At 50.7% G+C, this 22104-nt stretch overlaps 1 protein-coding gene across 2 annotated transcripts in view; it reads left to right on the top strand.

The window, feature by feature from the left end:
• The window catches only part of SLCO2B1 (solute carrier organic anion transporter family member 2B1), a 119866-nt gene that overhangs the window by 29651 nt on the left and 68111 nt on the right, over positions 1-22104 (top strand). For both annotated transcript variants that reach the window (XM_025193034.1, XM_025193033.1), the window contains exons 3-7: positions 7254-7391; positions 7506-7668; positions 9774-10001; positions 11946-12044; positions 17734-17864. In XM_025193034.1, the coding sequence (XP_025048819.1) occupies positions 7254-7391; positions 7506-7668; positions 9774-10001; positions 11946-12044; positions 17734-17864 (759 nt within the window). The remainder of the gene's footprint in view (positions 1-7253; positions 7392-7505; positions 7669-9773; positions 10002-11945; positions 12045-17733; positions 17865-22104) is intronic.

Here is a 22104-nt window from a genome sequence, read left to right as displayed (position 1 = left end):
TCCCTTGCTTTAGCAATGTCCTTTCCCTTGTGCTTGAGACTAGCCCTGGGTAGTGCTGTGCTTTGCACTCCCCTCAATACTGTCAGCGCGTGTTGCACGCCGTGGCCAGGTGAGCACTGCCCGTCTAGGTGCTCCACATCCTAAGCGGACGGAGGGGCCTAATTTGCTGCCCTGGGTCAGATGCCCAAGCTCCAAGGAGGAGTGGTAGTTCAGGGTCCTGGCTTGCTCTCAGTCAGGGATGCCAAATTCACCTTGTTCCCTGAAACGTGGGGCTCCCATGGGGCAGGTCCAGTCTGGGGCATGCGGCAGCTCCCGCTGCCACGTCCTTTGCAAGCGCCTGACATTACATGAGCACGTTGCAGCTCCAGCTCTGGCTTTTGCATGGGGCATGCAGTGACCACAATAGCTCTGGCTCCCACTATGTGCCCCTTGCTTGGGCTGCTGTTGTCACTGCCACATGCCCTGTGAGGTGGTCACAGCTCTGGATCCACCGTCAGTGGCCAAGGAGATAAGGCTGTGACAACGGCAATGGGCAAACGGGCAGGAGGGCAACTGGGGATGCGGCAGGCCACTCCTGGCACACCTTCAATGTCCAGTTGTCTGGTGGTAGCCCGGCAGGACGGATAGAGTGGCTCTGCGGACAGGATCCGACCCATAAACCGCATGTTTGACACCCTTGCTCAGCGTCAAGTGGAGATACCTGCTAGAGCAATTTGGGTCTGGTCCTCTCTGCCTCTGGTTCTCCACCTGGAAAGACAAGGGTGTTGTGAGGGTTGATTCATGAGCCTGCAGAAAGTGCTTTGAAGAGTCTCCAAAACAATGGAAAGGGGCTGTGGGAAGGTCAATGTAATGAGGAATTGCTGCTTGTGTCTTGGTAGCAATTGTCCTGTCTGGAAAAAGGAAGTAAGCAGCGACTGCCCTGTAGCCTGTTTGGCAGCAAAGACGTATTGTCCGTTGTGGGTCACGCTGTAATTAATAGGACCTTTGAACGAACGAGGTGTGCAGTGGGGCATGGGCTGGACTTGTCCAGATGCTGCACAGAGAAAATCTGAGGCTGCAGTTACAGCGCAATTCCTTCTGTTCAAATATTTTTGCCCTGTTTCGTATATTCTGAAGACTGGTTTCGTGGGCTTTCACGCCCTCCTTCCTGTCGTCCCTCCCAGGCATCAGCCCAGAGGCCGGATATTTGTCTGAGTAACTCAGATGATAACGAGCAAGTTGCTGTGGTTCAGAAGTCAAGTTTTGCAGGACTTTTAAATAGCTCCCTATATCCTGCCTTTGCCTGGCTGTCAAAGTTCGTTTTCAGGGCTGCCCTGAGGTCACACGCAGCCTTTGTAGGCATTGGGACAGAAGCCCTTGCACCTCTTCAAGCCAGTGACAAATATATTAAGCCTGGATATTGTTGGGCTTGATACTGCCAGGCCGCACAGGTGAAGGGCGAGAGCTCTGCCTATTTTCCCATCAAAGGTTGCAAGACCAGTAGCGTAGCTAGGGCTGGGTGATCTGGGCATCAGGCCCAGGGGTTGATTTTTGGGGGCTATAAGAATGGTTGCCAGTCACTGCTACCGGCCTGGTCTCCACTACCAACCCAACCTGCTGCTGTTGCCCCAGGGCCAGAAACTGCTTCTTGTGCTTCTGTGCAAGATGCAAGCTGGTACGTTTGCTTTGCAGGGCACAGCTCAAAAATCAGAGCCAAAGTACTAAAAATGCTGCTGCTAAAGTGACTGAGTGGGGGTGATTTCCTAGCCTCTGACCCACCCATCTCAGGGTCCCACTGAGTCAGGTCCTTGCAGAGGAGGAATGAATGATTCCTTATGGCTAACTGACATACTTGGTGTGCGGGCCGCCTCCCGATCCCGTCCATGTCGCCATGAGCGGGCCGGGAGCGGTATGCGGACCCGTCTTTGCGCACGCGGGTTGTGGCCAGCAGCCCGGGCACGCGGGGTCGAAGAAGACCGGTGGCGAGCTAGAATTAGTTACAGACGCGTAATGGTTGATTAAAAGATTGTTTACTTACACCAAAGATGGTCGTGGTGTAGGCTGGACAGTTTCCAGGTTCAGCTCCGCTTAAATCCTCGCTAGAGGACTACGACAATTCACTCTTGGCCCCGGAGTTGTTGAAGCTTCGCGGGTTCGGTAGTTTCTTATATAGGAAGGGATATGTCTAGGAATTTATCGGCGACGGGGAGAGGCCAGAGGCTGTTCGTTCTTTTCCCCGGAGTGGTTAAGGCTCCGCGGGTTTGGTTATCAGACTTCTATTGCCTTTTAAGGAAAACGTTGGGTCCGTAAGGATCCGCAGCGCTTAGAGATCTTCACGCTCTTTCTCCCAAACTCCAGTTGCTTTCTCTCTCTGACTTGGGCAGAAACCTCTCAAGCTCTTTATACGGCTAGCAAGCCAATCGCTAGCCCCCACGTGGGAAAAGCCAATCGCTAGCCGCCACGTGTGCATGTATTAGGATCGGCCAATAGTGTGGCACGAATCTAAATACAAATGGCGGGAACTCCTTGCACCGTGCATTCCTTAGATGCAAAAGAAATGCACCCTGCAAAGAAAGCTACAAATTGGCGGGAATACCTCTTTTGCACCGGGGTTCTCTTCTGCAGCAGAAAACTCCACCGTGCAAAGAGGCTGCAATTTAGCGGGAACATAATTTAGCGGTGCCGAAGCACACACAAACAAAAAACCACAACTTTGGGTTGTGACACTTGGGAAGGGAATTTTTTAAAAAATGTGGAATGTACCCAATTGTGTCTGGTATCTATCATAAATGTCCCTGGGGAGGGACACCTTCCCCAGCAGTACTTCCTGCCCCCCCCACCCCCTCCGCTGAGCTGTCCGTGTGCTCTGCATCGCTGTTTTGGAGCTAACAGGAAACGTTTCTAGCCCTTTATATCAATGAGTTTGCATGTGGCTTAGCCCTGGTGCTAATCACAAGCAGGCACTGTTGATTTAACGGGAACACGAGCGGTGCTCATCTCTTCCTGTCTCTTAGCACAGGCCAGCCTACAGGCTTTTATCACAGACCCAGGGGGAGAATATCTGTGGCAGCTGGTTCTTCATTTCAGCAGCACATTCCTGAGCAGCAAGGAAGCAGCTTGCGGGCAGCATGATAGACACTTTCCTGGCGAACGCTGACACTTGGTGCCTGCCTTTTGGAGCGGCAGTCAGTGAGAGGGTTTTCCACCTACCTTTTTAACAGCACCAAAAGGAGAGCGGAACTACGGAGAAGCTTTTCAGGTCCCTTTTTTCAGCCAGGATACCCTTGCTGCATTCCCCACCCTGCTTCTTACTGCCTGCATGGCCTTGAATCGTTTTTCTCCATCCTTATACCTGTGTCTATTGCCCAATGCAATTTCTGCCTCATGGGGTAATGAGTGGCATAGTGGATTTGAGTTTGTAAAGGGCTACAAGCTCCAATGCTCTCTATAAATGCAAGGAATTGCAGTATAAAATGCATCACTCTATCTAGGTGCCTTTAGGAGCGTGCGTAGCTATTCAAAAGGTCAGCATGGTGAAGGATCATAGGCAAGTAGGACAGGAAGGGACCGCAAAGTCATCTAGTCCGCCTCCCTGCTCAAGGCAGGATCCTCCGCGATGAAACCATCCCAGCCACGCGTCTGTCCGGTCTGGTTTGTAAAACGTGTCTGTCCAGTCTGGTTTGTAAAACTTCCAAGGATGGAGATTCCCCAGTTTCTCTAGGCACCTCTTCCAGTGCCTGGCCACCCTCAGTTGGAAAGTTCCTCCTCGTCTCCAACCTCAGTTTCCCCTGCTGCAGCTTGAGGCCATTGCTCCTAGTCCTGTCCCTTGCAACCACAGAGAAAAGCTCATCTCCACTAAGATGCTTAAATGAGGGTTGTCTCCCTTCCCCCACCCTGCATGCACTGGGGTCTAAAGATGACAAATCGAGGGTTGGGATGTAATGTATTGCACTTCAGGGATTTAATGTGTGCAAACAGCATGACCCAGTTCATGCTCTTGCAACAAACTTTGGTCATAGAAATGCAGAGAATGAGGGTGGAAGGGAGCTCAGGAGGTCACATCTAGTCCAGCCCCCTGCTCCAAGCACGACCAGCCCCAACTACATCATCCCAGCCAAGGCTTTGTCTAGCCGGGGCTTCAAAACCTCCAAGGATGGAGACTCCCCCACCTCTCTGGATAGCCCGTTCCAGTGCTTCACCACCCTGCTTATGAGGGTACTACTATCCAACCTAAACTTCCCTTGCTGTAGCTTGAGACCATTGCTCCTTGTTCTGTCATCCACCACCACTGGGAGCTAAGTCACGGTCCTTTAGCCTCTTCCTCCCACACGTCGGTGAAACTAGCTGCACCGAAGCAAGGGGGTTGCGCCACGTTTGCAATGCTGACTCCTCATTCATTTCCCTCGCCACTTGGTAAGAGTCCATGCTCTACCCTATTTATCACAGCGGCGAGGATCCATGTCCTCTAAAGGGTGGTTTATTATTTCTGCCAATTTGTTGCTTCCTTCCTAAGACGCGGCTCTTACTCTCAAGGGCCTGTTGATACTTGAACACGGACAGTCCTGAAAATGGGAAAGGGTTTATGAGTCAGTTTGGGGCAGATTCTTCTATTCCCCACACCACTATAATACTTGGATCATTCAATACAGTATGTACAGCTTGTCTTCCCTTATCAGGGCAGAGGTCTTTCTCTGGTATATGATCCAATGTTTTCTCAATATAGGCCATGGCTTGGCCCTCCTGATGATAACATTGGAGTGCCTTCTCACTGTTAAAAAAATGACACTAGTAACCTCTCTTTTTGTTTCTTCTTGGCCCATAGGAAAAAGTGCTTGCTTAGAAATGCAAAAATCTAGAACCCTTGGTTCAGAGATGATACCTTTTATTAGACCAACAGAAATAGGAAAAAAAAAAATTTTCTGCAAGCTTTTGGACTCACACACCCTTCCTCAGGCTCAGGGAAAGTTGGTAAAAAGTCCCCATATGTAGGAAATAAACGTCATTTTTGCACACGGCTACCAACTACATCCCTGATTAGGTTAGAGGATTTTTAAAAGCTTGGAAGAGATGAGAGTGGCCAGAAAATGAGCCACCTGTGGACTGGGTAGGGTGGCCATCATAGAGGACAGTCTGGTTGTCCTCTGTCCTGTATTGATATGAAACTCGACAACTTTATGTCCTCTGTTTCTCTTTCGGAGAAAAATAGAGGACATAAAGGCGCCTGGTTTCGTATCAATAGAGGATAGAGAACAACCAGACTGTCCTCTATGATGGCCACCGTAGGACTGGGTGATGCTTCACAGGTCCTATGTTTGACACTCCTGACGTGTTACACTCTGGTCTCAAGACGCTCCGGGGGCTTTGAAACAGTTATGTTCAAAGGGTGTGTTACTAGCTCATGTGTTGCTTCAGCATTAAAAACATCGAACCATAGAAAATGAGGGTTGAAGGGACCTCTGGAAGTCACATCTAGTCCAACCCCCTGCTCCAAGCAGAACCAGCCCCAACTGCATTATCCCAGCCAAGGCTTTGTCTAGCTGGATCTTAAAAACCTCCAAGGATGGAGACTGCACCACCTCTCTGGGGGGCGTGTTCCTGTGCTCCACCACCCTCCTAGTGAGAAAGTTTCTTCCTGATATCCAACCTCAACTTCCCTTGCTGCAGCTTGAGCTCATTGCTCCTTGTCCTGTATTTGCCCCCACTGGGAACAGCCCAGCTCCGTCCCCTTTACACCCCCCTGCATGGAGTTGAAGGCTGCTATTCAATCCCCTTGGTCTTCTCTTCTGCAGACTAAATCAGCCCAGTGCCCTCAGCCTCTCCTCTCCAGTCCTGTCCCCCAGCCCCCAAACATTTTCGCCGGACTCTCTCCAATGTGTCCACATCCTTTCTGTAGTGGGGAGCCCGCAGCTGGACACAGCACTGCAGATGTGGCCTCCCCAGTGCTGAATAAAGGGAAGAATCACATCCCTTGACCTGCCTGCAACGCTCCTGCCGATGCAGCCCAGGATGCCGGTAGCCTTCTTGGCAACACAGGCACACTGCTGGCTCAAATGGAGGCAAATTCTGCTGCCAGCAGCCCCTTGAAGTCATCTCTTACCTCTAGCCAGACATTTCACCTGCATGTTATTCCTGTGTCCATAAATCGGGACCTGTGGGGACTTACATTGTGGAGGAGGCCTCTGGGGGGCGAGGGGATTAATTATGCGGCTACTAGATTTTTAAAAGGTCTCTTTGGAAATGTTAAGCACATTAAGCTTGATCCCAGGTTATTTGGCAAGGCCTCTGTCTCATGCCATTGCCTAACATGGAGGGGAGAATAAGAATGACTCAAGGCTTTTCCAGCTTCCTGCCTATAAAAAAGGCATTTGCTGAGTCTGGGGGAGTGTTTGTAACCGCATCTCAGGTTTTCATTAGTGTCTTGGGTGACAGGATGGCTCATGGCGACAGAAGGAAAAAGTATGGAAGTTTCCTGAACTTAACATCCAGGTCAAACTCAGCACACTTTGGCCACGTCCCGTCGGGAGTGAACTCAAGGTCCCATGAACAAATGCCACCCACTTCAGCCCAGCTGACAGTAACTAGTTGGCTTGTTAGTCCCAGCAGAGATGGGTTTAATGGCCTGGGTGACTTGAATTATATAAAGGTTTCTTAGGGTACAGATCAGGGCATGGTATCTAGTGTGGGAAGCCTGTGCTCTAACTGCCCTGGCTGAAACAGTATCTGGGGATTGGCATTATGGCTCATTTTTCCAGCAATGTCCACAGTAAATATGACCGAATCCCACCCGAACTACTTCAAAGCTGGTCCCTTATACTCGATGACTCTGCTGTCTCTCTCTCACTTTTCTTTTTTTAAATAGAAATGAAATATTTTTTTTGTTTCCGTTACAGTTGTTTGTAGCAATAAGGCTGCACACAGACATTGCCTTTGTCCTGGGAGAAACCATTTTATGCCAGGACAAAGTGCAGTCATGCCCGTTGTCCCAGGAGAAATCCTTAACAGGTTCACGGGTTAAGCGGTACTAATGGTTTATCCCGGGACATCACAAAGGGCATCTGAACGGTTGTCCTGGGATTGTATCACGGAATCAATGGCAGAAAAGCAGCAGGGCATTCAGCCAGGCGCTGAACCCCGATTCGAACGGCGATGTGGGTACACACCAGTCCCGGGACATTGTTGTTCTGGGACAAGCACAGAGACAACTTGTCCAGGGACAAATGCAATGTCAGTTCGTAACCTAAACACCTTGACTGGATTATCGCTTGTCTTTGCAGCTCTTTGTGTTCTGCCATGGGCTCCTGCAGCTCTTCCAGCTCTCCCTCTCTGGCTATCTGAAGAGCTCCATTTCCACCATCGAGAAGCGGTATGGCATGTCCAGCCAAACGTCAGGATTGCTGGCTTCCTTCAACGAGGTGATGCTTGCTTTATTCCAACGTCTCTTCACCTTCCCATCGTGCAAGTCTCCCTGTACTTGTGCGCGTCCCGGGTAATACGTAAGCAGCTTCTCGATCTGTCTCTTGCTGCAGGTTGGAAACACGTTGCTGATCGTCTTCGTGAGCTACTTTGGAAGCCGCGTGCACAGGCCCCGTTTCATAGGCTGCGGCGCTCTCCTGGTTTCCCTGGCCGGGTTGCTCATCTCGATTCCTCACTTCATAACCGAGCCCTACAAATATGACAAGTCCGTTGCCAGTAGGTACTCTAGATATCTGTCCCCGTTACGGATTAGGGGAAGCAAGAGCGCTTTTCACGGAGAATCCTTGCCTGAAAAGCATAAGGGGTTAGAGACTGATACCAAGACGGCACTTGCTGAATTTTTGTTTTCTGACGGTTAAAATGTATTGGCCCCAAGAGGTGAATGTTGACCAAGAGAGGCTGCATATTGACTATTTAATGTATGATTAGCACTGTATGGACAGCCCAGCTGGCAGTAAGGAGTTGACTTGCTGGGCCCAGCAGAGATGGGTTTAATGGCCCTGGCGATTTGACTACTCTCTGGACTGTAAACAGGTCCCTTAAGGTGGGGGTCAGGGCACTCCTGCTCTCTTACGGCGGGTCCCTCCTTGCTAGGCTACAGGGTCAGGCACCTTTTTGGCCTGCAGCCCGTGCATCCCTTTCTGCTCAGTGGGCCAGCGTCATCAGGAGGGATGGGGATTGCCTTCAGACATGCTCTTGGAAAGTGAAAAATAAGGGGTCAAACCCCATCAGGGTCAGGAGGGACCTCTACCCTTGATCTGCCCCTTCCTGGGCAAGGGCCTTTTATTGGGCAAGAAATGGGTGTTTTCTCTCTCTTCATCGTAAGCATCTTCCCAGGGTGCGGCAGTATCTGGAAATGGCCAAGATGCGCGAAGTGCAGCCGCGGGTTCAGACGCACCTTTGTGCGCAGAGTTTCCAGTCGCCTGCCTGTGATAAGCCAAAACCTCCTGATCGTGCTGCAGTAGAGATTATGCTTTGAGTTTTGTTCCCCCCCACACTTATTTCTTAATTATAGGGATTGAAATCTTATTTCAAGATAAATCTATTATTATTTTAGGACTAGTAGCTTATGATATCCATATCATTTTTTTAAATCTCTATTACAGTCCAGAGTAACTCCATCAAAGCCAGGATAAATGAAATCAGATGCTTTAATTGGATTTGATTTTTATCCCTTTAATTTTCCAAAACACAATAGCTGCCAGTCTTATCAGTAGCGTCGGCTTGGTTTCATGCCATATTTTGTATCATAATTATTTGTCATAACCCAGCTAATGTGTTTGTGTTGCGTTGCTGATTGGCTTGCTTAGGTTTGTTCATATATAGCTGTTAAATTAAGGCCTCACGTTCATTTGATGTACATGTAGGTGCGTGCTGCTTTTTTCTGCTGGTTATTACTGAATAGGTGAGAGATTTGGATTTTGATAGAAAATTCTTCTGTCCATACAAGTCATGCAACCTCCCTTGTTCCCTGGGGAGGCGAGGGGTTACTGAAAGCAGAAGGTAGCCCATTGTTTTAGTTTTGTAAATGGTATATGGCTATGGAGAGCCTTCAAGAACCAGTTTCCAGACTGCAAGATTGTAGGAAGCCCGAAGAACTTCTCCACTTCTGTACTTGGGGTGGAAGGAGAAGGCAATGGGGATGTCTCCACCATGTCTTCCAGGGAGAAGCATCCTTGACTGTGCCCCACTGACCTGGCACATGCCAACCCTGGCAAAGTGGGGGTGGACGCTGCTGCAGGGGTGCTTCTCAAATATCCCCAAGGATAGAGGTCATGGGAATAGCTGTGAGGACTTCCCCAGGACGACTTCACCATTGCATTTCCTAGTTTGGCTGTTGACAGCAGGAATGGGTGGGTGGGACGTGCTCAGTGGCCTCCTTTCCGGGGACCATCAGGACATCCTGTAGACACAGCCCGTCCTCCTGCACCCCATTGGGCTGGGCACCTGGGCAGGGGTACAAGGAAAGGAAGGTGCTTGGGAAAGCTAAACATCATGCTCTGGGGAGCATGGGGAGGAATTAATCCTCCTATGACCATGCCCCATAGCCTGTCCCCAGTGCTGTGCACCGCATTCGGTTTAGGAGGTCGCCAGGTGGAACAGCACAGGATGCTTGAATGCATTCGCTGCATAGACCTGGCCTCAGTTCCCCCATGGGGCAGTGGCCTCTTGATTGCCCCATATTCACAGCTATACCTAAGTGTTACAAAGGGATAAAGAGCGGCCTTCAGTCTATGCAGCATCTCTCACGGCTGTGTCGCTAGCAGTTGCCCGGTGCTAGCAGCCGGGAGCATTCAGAGGCGTTTCATTTGCTTCTGCAGGTTTCTTCAGCAATAAGACGGATATCTGTCAGCCTGATGCTTTGGGGCACAACGGGCTTCCCGACGATGAGACCTGCGCACCACACACAGAGAAGGAAAACCGAATGGTCCTGCTAATTATGTTTCTCGGGCAGGCTTTGCTGGGCATCGGAGTGGTCCCCATCCAGCCCTTCGGCATCTCTTACATTGATGATTTTGCCAGCGAGAGAAACTCCCCGCTCTATTTAGGTAGGACTAAAAACGAGTCCCAGCAGAGCAAGAGAGGGAACCAGCAGGGGCCTCGGGGCGAGGGGTCAGCTCAGCAGGAGGTTTGCAAGAACAGGTCTTTAGACTTCAAGTGCATTTATTTTTACCTACGGCAGACTAATTCCAGTAAGTGCTGGAAGTTCCTGGAACTGAGTCTGAAAGGAATAAATGCAGAAGAGAATTGGTTTTTAGGTGTGTTTGTTCATTTTATCAGTACTTCTCATGAGAGAGTTTCCTGGTGCAAGATGAAGGAGAGGCAATAAACTAAGTTATGAGAGTGACTTATTGAAAAGGCATGACCCATGTGTTAAGGTGAGCAGTGCCAGCCTACGTCTCGATTGACTTTTTTGAGTGTGAAGGATTTCTTTCACCAGGGGTCCCTTTTGTCACTACATGTTCCCCAGCATGTGAGAGAGGTAGCAACAGGTGCAGAAACGAGTGACAAGAATGATCGAGGGTCTGCAAAAACTCTCCAGTAAAGACAGACTGAAGAGCAGTCTTGTTGGCCTTAGAAAGGAGACAGAGAAAAGTATATAAACTAATACATCAGTTAGAAGAGGCAGATAAGACTCCCATAGTGCCTGAGCAAGGGATGGCCAATTCAATTGAAAGTCAACCCTGAGGGAAGGACCCTTTTTTTCATTTGGCCCATAATTAAACTGTGAAACTCACTGCTACACAAAATCATCAAGAGCCAAGCACAGATTGGGCATTTGTACAGAGTACAACACTGAATTATAATGACTTGTAACTCTTGATTTGAGGGATTATTACATCCCACATTATTCCCCTCTATTCTGCACTGGGGAGGCCACATCTGGAGTCCTGTGTCCAGCTGTGGCCCCCACTACAGAAAGGATGTGGACAAATTGGAGAGAGTCCAGTGGAAGGCAAAGGAAATGGTTCAGGAACAGGGGGACAGGACTGGTGAAGAGAGGAGGAGGGAGCCGGGTGGATTTAGCCTACAGACAAGACGACCGATGGGGTGGGGATTGAATAGCCACCTTCGCCTCCCTGCAGGGGGGTGCAAAGAGGATGGAGCTGTACTGTCCTCAGTGGAGGCAGATGACAGAAGGAGCAATGGGCTCAAGCTGTAGCAAGGGAAGTTGAGGTTGGATATTAGGAAAAACTTTTTCAATAGGAGGGAAGTAAAGCACTGGAACAGGTTACCCAGAGGGGTGGTGGTATGTCCATCCTTGGAGGTTTTTAAGACCCGGCTCAACAAAGCCTTGGCTGGGATGATGTAGCTGGGGCTGGTCCTGCTTTGAGCAGAGGGTTGGACTAGATGTGATTTCCTGAGGCCCCTTCAACCCTCATTTTCTATGAGTCTAGGATTTAAACCAGTCTCTAAATATTAAAAACAGATATGAACTAATGGGGGAAGCATATCTGGCTGCACCTGGGTTTTCTCTCCAAACATCTGGAACTGGCCGCTGTCAGGGACAAGGTATGGGGCTAGACACCCTCCTGGAAGTGCTGTCAGGCCACCAAGTTCATGTGGCATAAATTTAGGTGGTTGTTCTTGGCAGCTGCTGCTTGGCTCTGGATCTCCCTTCCTCTTGAGACCCACCAGAGCCTGAGCCTGGACATCTTTTGGAAGCACTGTAAGACCTTCCAACTTGGGCAGACATTTAGCAAACAGTCAGGCTGAGATATTATTCAGGGGGTCTCTGTTTTAGGTTGATATTCTAGTTCCCTTTTAAGTGGCTTTGCTCTCTGATCACTCTCCTGTTTTTTTACATTGCTCTGTTCTCTTATTTTAAGCTGCCCTGAGCTCTTGTTGCGAAGGGTGACCTATAAGCAAATGGAGCAGGAGTCTTAGCTAGCCTGGCCAGTGCCTATGTTTGCACACCTGCTGCCCCCGATGTGCTGTTCTTTCCAAAGCCGAACACCGTTCTGGATGGAAACCTCTCTTTTCTCTTGCAGGGATCCTCTTTGCTGTGACTGTCATCGGCCCCGGGGTAGCATTCATGTTGGGATCAGCTATGTTGCGTTTCTACGTGGACTTTGACAAACTTTCCAAAGGTGAGTTGAGACGGCGTCCAAAGGTCGCCGCGCGTTGCATGAGTATGGGCGGATGAGAGTGATGGAGAAACAGAGGCGTACATTTGAGTTGGGAAGAACGGGAACTCCCTTGTTACTTAAGGCGATGTTATCTTAAGAGCTGCGGGCCAGCAATCTCATGCCAAAGAGGCAGAAAGGATTTGAAGCGTCCCACGATGCTGCTTACAAGACATGTTGTCAAGTGAAGCAAAGCCCAGCTTCCTCTCTGTCTGCTGACACACTTCATAGCTGTTGTTTCCCAAATGCCTTAATGAGGCTTCCTGTAATCACTCTGCGAGGCGCGGCCTGGGTTCATTGATCTCGAGCAGGTACAATAAGCGCAGCAGTGTAATTCCCCAAGACATGGGTTTTCCTGTCTGACTCTTCAGGTCACAGGCTAATATGGAGACAGTCTCACTAAGCAGGGCCATTGCAGGAATCCCAGGTTTTGCCCATGCCGCCTCAAAAACACACACGCCTGCATTGCTACGGTCCCGTTGCAGAAAGACCTGCAACTTCTGCACACGGCTTGAGGACTGAGCACCTAAGGAGCCAAGGTCGAAAGCAGCCTTGAACTGAGGGACTGCCACCGCCAGCCATCGTTCCAGGAGTGATGCCTGGCGTTACCTGTCACGCTCACAAGAGTTGCACCTTGCTTCTTATGCTTCCCTTTTGCTACCTCTCATGACGAGCTGCCCAGTTATACATGCTTCATCCTGTGCTGTGGATGGGGAGAAGGAGCAATGCAAGCGGAAGAGGTGATTGGGAAAAACATCAGTGAAAAAACCCTAGGTTGGGGGTTTCCAACCTTTTTTAAGGAGTGCCCCTCGTGGATGCAGGAGTATCCCTTCTGGATGCAGAGCAGGGGGTGGGTCCCCCGGCGGGCGGCCGGTCGGCAAGGTGGGGGGAAGCAGCACGCGGCAGCAGTGCAGACTGTTGGATCCCCCCATCCCCTGTGCCGCCGCATCCCAAGTAGCCCCACTTCTCCATGCCACTGCTCTGTACCCCCTGGGGCCTTCCCAAGTACCCCCAGGGGTAGACGTCCCCCCGTTGACAACCCTTGCCCTAGGTAACAGGAAGACCGAAGGGAAGGAAAAGATGGGTAAAAGAGGGGGAAAGCAGAGAGGAGGAAAAACAGGAGGGGAAGATAGGCACGGGGATCGCCCTTCAAAGCTTTCCTGTGAGAGAGCTGGCCGGGAGCCTGTCAGCACATATCAGACAGCACAGGGACGTGTCAGCAAGGGCAAAACGTGCGATCGCTTCAGCAAGCGGGGACGCGTGACGACGCTGCATCCCGACGGAAACAGCCCTGCCTGCCAGTCGCCCTGCAAACGCAGCAGGGTGGGGGCTGCGGAAAACCCAGAGCGAGAGCAAAGCTGCCGTCCCAAGGAAAAGCAGCTCGAGGGGAAGCCGGGCTGCAGACGAAAAGCTGCAAACCTTGCCAGTCTCTGGTCGCGGGCCTGGCAAGCTCCCTGGGACCTGCAACGCAGCTCGTGAGAAGCTGTCTGGGCTTGAGAAGTTACATCATCCTTGCCTGAAAACAGAAGAGGATTTTTTCGGAGCTAGGAATGCACATCTTGCACAATTCCTGCACTTCGGGAAAACACGGCTGAGAGACGCTCCCCAGCACTAAGAGCAGACAGCATCAACGTCCGGGGAGCGGGATGAGAAGTGGATCATTCGTGCTAGAAATATAAGAGATCCTGGCTCTTCCTTTTGTTTCTGGCATTTTGGTGCATTGGTAGCATGGGTTTCATGAGACACTTTCTCACCTGGATTTAGGATGCTTCCAGGAGTTCCAGTATCATCTGTCCTTAGCCTTCATTTTCCAATATCTTCTGTCCTGAGCCTTAGCTTTCCAGGGCCCACATCCACATGAGATACTTACTGTGCAGTACCTCGTCACTACTGTGCATTAGCATTGCATGGCACGAGCCGTGACCCGACGCTACTGTGCAGCAGTAACGAGCTACTGCACAGTCAGCACCACCAAGAAGTCTTACGGGGGTGCTACCACACAGTCATTTAGTGCTTGGGTATGCAAGTACTAAATGATCGTGCAGTAACAACTGTGTGGTCAGCATCTGCCGTGCACACAGCCAGGATCATCTGTCTGGCAGCCTTAGGCACCGCATGCCATCTGGAGAGATTGCACACCCCTCCTGCCCTTTGAAAATGAATCCTGATGCCTCTGTTAAGATCATAGCTCCCCTTTCTCTGGCAGTGCTGCACAAAGGAGGGTGTCTAGGATCGCCTCTAAGGCCCAGGTTGGTTTGAGGCTGCTCGCTTCAGGGAAGGAGTTGTCTGAGACCCCGCTGACTGTGCAGCACACATGTTCATGGAGATGCTTTAGGATTAACAGACTTTCTTGGGTAGGCTCCAAGTCTAGCTTGGCTCGATGAGTCAGAGCCATTCATTAAATAGATAAGAGCTGTGCACATGGGGAGGCCTTGCTCTCAGCACTTCTGCACTTGTCAAGCCGGGGGCCCATGCTTGGATTTCTGAGCTGTCTTTCTACAAGGGATGACAAGAACCGTAGCCAGGTGCTTCCCCCGGTACTTGTTAGTCAGGTCTCTCCCTTTTTCTCTTACCAATCTCGACAGCAGTTGTGCCTTTGTCAGTCCTGCGGGCTGGTCCTCTTATCTTGCCACCCCAATGTCCCTTTGGAGCGAGAGCAGGAATTCAGTCGTATCACCCGCTTCAAGAACAGGCAGGACAGCACCGCTGCTTCGTCGAGACCTGTTGGCACACGATGCAGCGACGGGTACCGGCTGTACCGTGCTGCAAGCAGTCATGTGGGTCTAGTCTGTCTTGTCCGCCGACCCGTTCTTCAGGGACGCTCGTAGCCAAAAAGGCTGCAGGTGGAGTGTCTGGAATTGCAACGGCGTGGAAAGTCCTGCAAGCTCAACCGGCCCTACAAGAAAGGGGCACCCTGAATGATGGCGTGAAAGCTAGCTTGACTCAAACACAGTCTAGCCAAGACTCTCACTTTCTATTCCCCTTGGACCATTATTTGTAGTCCAGTGTCCCTGTCATCTCTACTCCCTGCCTTTGGAGCGGCTACTGCTAGTGCATGGCACATCCGTGGGTTAGACCGTGTGACAAAGGAGGGGAAGGAAGAGCTGAACCCATGTCGCTAGGCCCCAGGAGAGGGGTCGCCCAATCAACCAATAGGAGAGGACAAGAAAGCAGGGAACTGTTAGAGGAACCAATGAGATGAGCAGCTGCCACGGCCTCATGAATATTCAACATCCAGGGGGTAGGTGGTACCCAAAACGACACCCCCGTGGAAGGTCTCCAGAGTCTCGGGCAGTCTGAGCCCCCCGACAGGTCGGGGTGTTATGTGGGGTGGAGCTGCAAGTCCAAAACCTTTACACCTTTTTATTGGCTGCCCCTGGAGCAGGAGACATCTTCTGCAGTTACTTCCAGGCTCCCATAATAACGCTGCGTAGACTTTCCTCAGCCCGCAGCTGCTTTAACTGGATCCTGCTTCATCGGTGTCACTGGAGAGACATCAAAAGCTAAATCCTGAAGGGAGGGATCAATGGTTCTTTTCAAGCACAATCCCACCCCCCTGCCTTTTTTTTTTGCTTCCATTTTTATTGCCTCAGAGCCCAGGCAGAAACCATCCTGCCTGAGAGATGCCTCTCTATTAAATGCATTACCTTTATAGACCAGTTTTTGCACCGATGGACTCTCAAGTTCTTCATGAACTACAGACACCTCAGATCAAAGACATGCACCCACCTCTGGGATAAGGGCAGCAGCCAATGGACAAGCAACAGCTCACGTGCAAGGAGAGAAGGAAAATTTGGAGCAAGGACACCGGGGTTGTCTGTGCCCATGCGGAGGAGACAGAGCTTTCCGTTTATTCTACCCCAAAAGATCCTCGGCCGATAACTCCAGGATGTTCAACCTTGGGAGGAGGAAGAGTCGGGCCAGTAATTAGCAGGCTTGGAGTCTCCTATCCAAAAAGTCTGCAGACCATGCTTACATGATCTGAGTTAGGGGTGGCCAACCTGTGGCATGGGCATGTGGTGGACGGAGGAGGGGACAGGCAGCACAGTGTAGGGCAGAAAGCAGAGCAGCAGAGCAGGCAGGAAGCACAGGGCAGGGAGCAGAAAGCAGAGCAGCAGATTGGGCTAGAAGCAGAACAGCAGATCAAGCAGGGAGCACAGGGAAGAAAGCAGAAAGCAGAGCAGCAGATTGGGCAGGGAGCACAGAGCATGGGGAAGAAAGCAGAGCAGCAGATCAAGCAGGGAGCACAGGGCAGGGAGCAAAAAGCAATGCAGCAGACTGGGCAGGGAACAGAAAGCAGAGCAGCAGCTTTGCCTGGGGAAGGGGGTCAGAGTGGCACAGAGGGAGGTTACGGGGCTAATGTGTGGCACCCCTGCCAAAAAGGTTGGCCTCCGCTGGATTAGATGATCCAACCTGTTATGACAGATCCCGTATTTGAATCATGTTCTGTACTGTAATAGCTAGCTGGCACGGTAAAGCAAAGGCATGTAGGACATCCTACTTATCCTTTTATAAGTAGCATCGTGTCTAATCACAGGACTCCCATGATACTTAGAAATACTTGTTGGTTAGAAATTATCCCATTCAGAAATTTGCATTCCGGCTTCTGAATGCCATGTGTTGTTTATGCCCTCACCGCAGCGCGTGCTGTCTTTGGTAGGTGCTGTTGCTACTGCAAAGGAAAGGGAAATATTCCAAATTCTCTCTCTGGTCAGGCAGCTGGAGAGACAGGGGTCATTAAAGCTGGAGGGAAAAGCAGAAGGGGGAGCAAAGAATGGGAATTACCAAAGGATTTGAGTCAAACTGGTGCATGTGGGTCTACATGTCGGAAAGGGAGTGTTATGCCATTGTTGGAGCAGTATCCTGCAAGGCAGGACACCTGGGTTCAGCTCCTGCATTGCTACGAGAGAGGGGCCAAGTCTTTAGAGCTAGAATAATCACATCTGAGTGTCTAAAGTCTGGCACCAAAAACAACATTTACCCACACACAATCCTCGCCCAGATCTTAGCATCATAGGGAAGCCCGGCTGGAAGGGACCTCGTGAGGTCATCTAATGCAGCCCCCTGCTCAAGGCAGGATCATCCCTGACTCGACCAACCCAGCACGTGTCTGTCCAACCTGCTCCTGAAAATGTCCAGGGGTGGAGATTGCACAATTTCTTAAGAAAGTGTTTCCCCCACTGTCGTGTTACTCGGGACCTTGGTGTGATGCGCTTGAGCAGGCACTCCTGACTTTTTGCAGAAGTTGGATCAGTCTTTAATCGAGGTCGTCATGACGGGCACCTCCTTTCCCACTTGCAGTCGCATAATATCCCTGCACCAACTGCAGCCATTGCTTATTGGCTGTTCAATACTGGAAAAGTATTTTTGAGGCTATTGCTGCTTTTATTACTGGTTAGCAGGTGGAAAACAAGGAAAAGCTAAAGTCTTGTATAAGGTGGCTTTTCTTGGGCCACTAACGGATACAACATGGCCCTCCAGTGATCCATAGACCGCAGTCTGGGAGCCTCTGCGTGAACCTACCCGGTTAGGTCCGGTTAGCAACTTCCAATGCAAACCACTTGCTGTCACCTTGTGATGTAGAAGGTGGCAGGTCCTTTAGCCCTCCTCGTCATCTGTGTTTCTACCCCGTTTTTATCTTTTTGTGTTCCAGAGGAAATCCAGCTCACCAACCAGGATCCCCGGTGGGTTGGCGCCTGGTGGCTTGGCTTCCTGGTTGCAGCCAGTCTCGTGGCCCTATCTGCCATCCCTTATTTCTTCTTCCCAAGGGAGATGCCTAAAGAGGTAAGGATGGGATCTGCAGCTGCACAAATTGTTCAGCTGATTGAACCGGTTCAATAAACGGGAGCTCACCTCTGTCCCCTGCTCGACAAGTTCGGTCTGAATCGAGGTGTCGGCAGGGATGCTGGGTCTGAGGGGTGAGCGGGAACATCCTGAGGCTTTGTAGGGGTACGTGGGGCCAATGCCAGGTAAGATATACAGGATGGATTGTATCATGCTCCAAAGATGATGCTGTATGTGGGCCACCTGCCTCTTTCCCCTCTCTGCTTTGGGCCTTTTGGAGATGGCTTCAAGCTGGGAGACCCAGACCCAAACTTCTCCAAACAACAAAGGGTTATGGTTTGGGGGCTCGGAGTCTTTTTCAGCTTTGCAAGCTCTCACATCTCAGAACCAACATGGTAAGGGGAGTCCGGCTTGGCCACGGGTTGGCCTCGTTGCAACCGCCCTGGTCCTTCCTGCTGTTAAAAATCCCATGGCCATTTTGTAAATGAAAACGCAAAGCAACGTGGGCAGCTTAGTAGGCGTCACTCCTCTGTCTGCAGAGGTCTACCCAGATAAACCATAGCAGTAGCTCCTGGACTGTGCCATCTCATTTTCACAAGGACAGGAGTGGTAGCATTAGTGCTTTCCTAAATTCCTGGACACAATAATATCTCCTGGTACGTAAGATGCTCTACAGGTTCAGCTGGTGAGGTAGTTCTCGTGTAAAGGCTAATTTTGCAATCTTAAGTAACCCCGGGAACACTAGCATGACTGGCTGTTGCTGCACCCCAGACGTGACTGCATTTCAGTGATGGGTAAAATTATCCCTCGATTCATAACAGTATGAGGAACATTGCTTGAACCCCTAACGGGGCGATGTAAGTGTGTCCTCGAGTGGTTTGGAAATGTCCTTGGAAAACCCAATTGTTTATCAGCCAGCTTCTAAGTCGTGTCCCAAGAAGTCTCTCCTCAACCCGTTTCCACCAGATTGAGACTGCCGTGGCTATGGCCCTCTCCTTTCCTTGAGCTTAGCAACTGCATCGGAGTCTACTCATCACCACATAGGGCTTCGCCTGTGACTCTGCTTGTCCCGAGGAACGAGAGATTTCTGATGGCTCCTGGCTAGAGAGCGTCCTTTTGTTCTGCCTCCTCTCTTTAATGCTCCAAAGCAAAAGAAAAGCCCCGAGCCCTGTTGCCAACTTGCTAGGCTACTTAGGGCGAGTCACTTCGCTGGCAGTTTTCCATCTGTAAAATAGGGGTAAGGATAATTGCTTGGAGAGCGCTCTGAGATCTCTGGCTGAAACGAGCTGCCTAAGAGCTAAGCGTTGTCACAGGGAGCGCCGGCGTTGTCCTAGAAAGGGGGCATTTCACATTTCCATCCCTGCTTTGGTGGCAAAGAGGTTAGAAGTGCAATTTTCATAACTCGACATCCGTTGAATCCTGCTCCAAGGGCACTTAGGAGCATCTTCCACTGGATCCCATTGAGTTCAGATTGGGAAGTGTTTTTTTCTTGTCATCGGGTTTTTCCTTTGTATCAGAAGCCCAGTGACTGTGGTCACGCTCATGCCGAATACCAGATGGATTCACAAGCATTGTTGGGGATTTCTTGGCTGTAGCTCCTCATTTCTGGCGAACAATTTGCTGCGATCGCACAGAGGGTTATTGGAAATGAATTGTTCTTTCAGATGAGGCGTACAACTCAGGCCCTGGTTGTTCCTGCTATTAAAAATCCCATGGCACATTTTGTAAATGGTTTGGCATTCGTTTCAATGTCTTGGCCATATTCCAGTTGAGCATTGGATTGTGCATTGTTTGTGACAAGGAACAGCTCTTACCTCCCATCCCTCCGGTGACTGCATTTCAGGGACGCATAAATCATTCTCATGTAGGATTTAGAGCCTTCCACACTGGCAAATTGTACCAGTTATACCAGTGTGGTTATAAAATCACAGAATCATGGAAAATTCAGGTTGGCAGGGACCTCAGGAGGTCACATCTAGTGCAACCCCCTGCTCCAAGCAGGTCCAGCCCCAACTACATCATCCCACCCAAGGCTTTGTCCAGCTGGGTCTTAAAAGCCTCTGAAGTTGGAGACTCCACTACCTCTCTGGGTAATCTGTTCCAGTGCTTTACTCCCCTCCTATTGAAAAAGTTTTTTCCTAATATCCAACCTCAACTTCCCTTGCTGCAGCTTGAGACCATTGCTCCTTGTCCTGTCATGTGCCCCCACTGAGATCAGCCCAGCTCCATCCTCTTTGCAACCATCCTTCAGGCAATCGAAGGCTACTTAAGGTTTGACCCATCTTACTCCTGATGTGGACGCTCTGAATAAGAGCGTCCTTCTTGGCTTAACTGGAACCAGCTCAAAAGCAAAACAGAACCAGGCAAAATTGGGGGTCTGATAGGGGATGAAGTGTATCCACACAGGGCAGGGAGCTATTTTGGCACGCCGCTTTTATCGAAATCCGAGATGACCCCGAGTTGAAGACGACCCCCAATAATTAGACGCTAGACGTGGAAAATGTATATATTTGTTAGAACTTTCCATCTAATTATTGGAGGTTCATCTTTTATTCTTCCCTTCACGGTGGAGGGGTGGTGAGGGGGGCAGGTGGTGGGGGTCAGGTAGTAGGCCAGGCAGTGGGTGGCACACGGTGGGGCAGGTGGGTGGGGGGCAGGCAGCTTGCCCCCTGCTGCTTGTCCCCACTGCTTACCCTCCTCTTACACCTATCCTCTCTCAGACTCAGGCTCCTGCCCCTCTGCACCGCTTCCACCCCCACCTTCAGCCTTGGGTGCTAGCCTGCCTCTTCCCTCCACCCCAGCCTGGCCCTGGAGCAGCAGTTTGGGGGGGACGTCGAGGGGCAGTGGGGGCCCGAGGCCACGGGAGAGGAGCAGACAGCAGCTGCCTGCCCCCACTACCCCATATTCAATTCCAAGAAAAGGGGCTCCCTTATATCGCAGTTTCATGACTTGCGGAAACTGCACAAAACAGCAGTCTCCACAACCGTTGTGAAAAATGGTGTTTCCCGCAATTCCCCCCCCAAACTGAAAGCTGACCGGACTACAAAGAAAGCGCGGCAGTCCCTGCAGCCACGGAGCGTGTGCTTTGAGACGCAGGCTCAGCGAAGGCGCCAGTCTGGAAAGTGAAAGGGTTTCAGTGCCATCTTTTAAGAAGCCAGTGCTGCAGTCTGAAGATGAGTGATCAGCCTCTTGGCCAATCAGTGGTGAGGGGCAGGGCTACCAGCCCCCATCACCCAATCAGCATGGGGGGGGGCCCCCCCCCACCCCCAAAACACGAGGGGGGGGGGGGGGGACACACACCACAAAAAGACCGCAAAATCGGCTCCAGGCGGCATGACCAGCCTACGAAAATCCCTTTGTCGCACCGTGATTTAGGTAGGACCTTATTATAAGTATCCTTGAGGGTCATAAATCAGTGGACTACGTCAAGAAAAATATAATCCCATACTAAAACCAGAGTGCGTACCCCGCTCCGCATGATCTGGCCGAGGGCAATTTGGTAGCTGTTGTGACACTGGAAGCAAGACTACTTTGATGCCAGCAAACCTTGAACCTTCCTCTTCTCTGCCTATGGATCGTTAGAAGGAGCTTTTACTTGCCTCACTGCAGTGCTGATTTTGCTGGGTCTCTTTGATTTCACATGCTGCCCATCGAGCCAAACCGATTTGTCCCAGAAACCTTCGGGGGACACTGATGCAGTGCAATGCATTTCAAAAGAGAAAACCCGAAAGAAAGAAAAAAACGTTCCTTGAACCACGACCCGGGAGAGGGAGGCGTGGCAGTGGCAGAAGCGGGCAGGTTGATTTGCCGCAAAAAGAGCATTGAAGGACTTTGCCTCTAACAGTCGTTCTCATAGTTTGACTACGTGCCAGTCTGCCAGCAAGAACATTTGGCTGTCATAGGGGGCCCTGGGAAATCTGTTGGAAGTCTACGTTAGCACACGCTGTTTCCCTCAGCCACCGCAGAAAACCCAGTGCTTTTACGGCCTTGCCCTTGCAGCAAATTGCTGTTCATTTACCAGCACAATGCTGATTGCTTTAACACCAGAAAGAGCAATTTTCCCTCTTTCCCAACGAGTCGGGGGAATTAGAGTTATGAAAGCACAACATTCCCCCAGAAGCGTGCTCTCTTGCTAGGAAAATGCTCCAGCTCCCTTGACTTTTCAGGTTGGCTCTCCTGTAAAATCATGAGAAAACAGTTGGGCAGGTGCTAAGCAGATGCCACACAATGAAAACTAACC

This window comes from Alligator sinensis, unplaced genomic scaffold (genome assembly GCF_000455745.1).
Source record: "Alligator sinensis unplaced genomic scaffold, ASM45574v1 scaffold1381_1, whole genome shotgun sequence".
NCBI classification, from domain to species: Eukaryota; Metazoa; Chordata; order Crocodylia; family Alligatoridae; genus Alligator; species Alligator sinensis.
Note: the sequence above shows the minus strand (reverse complement) of the source record. Positions and strands in the feature narration are given on the sequence as shown.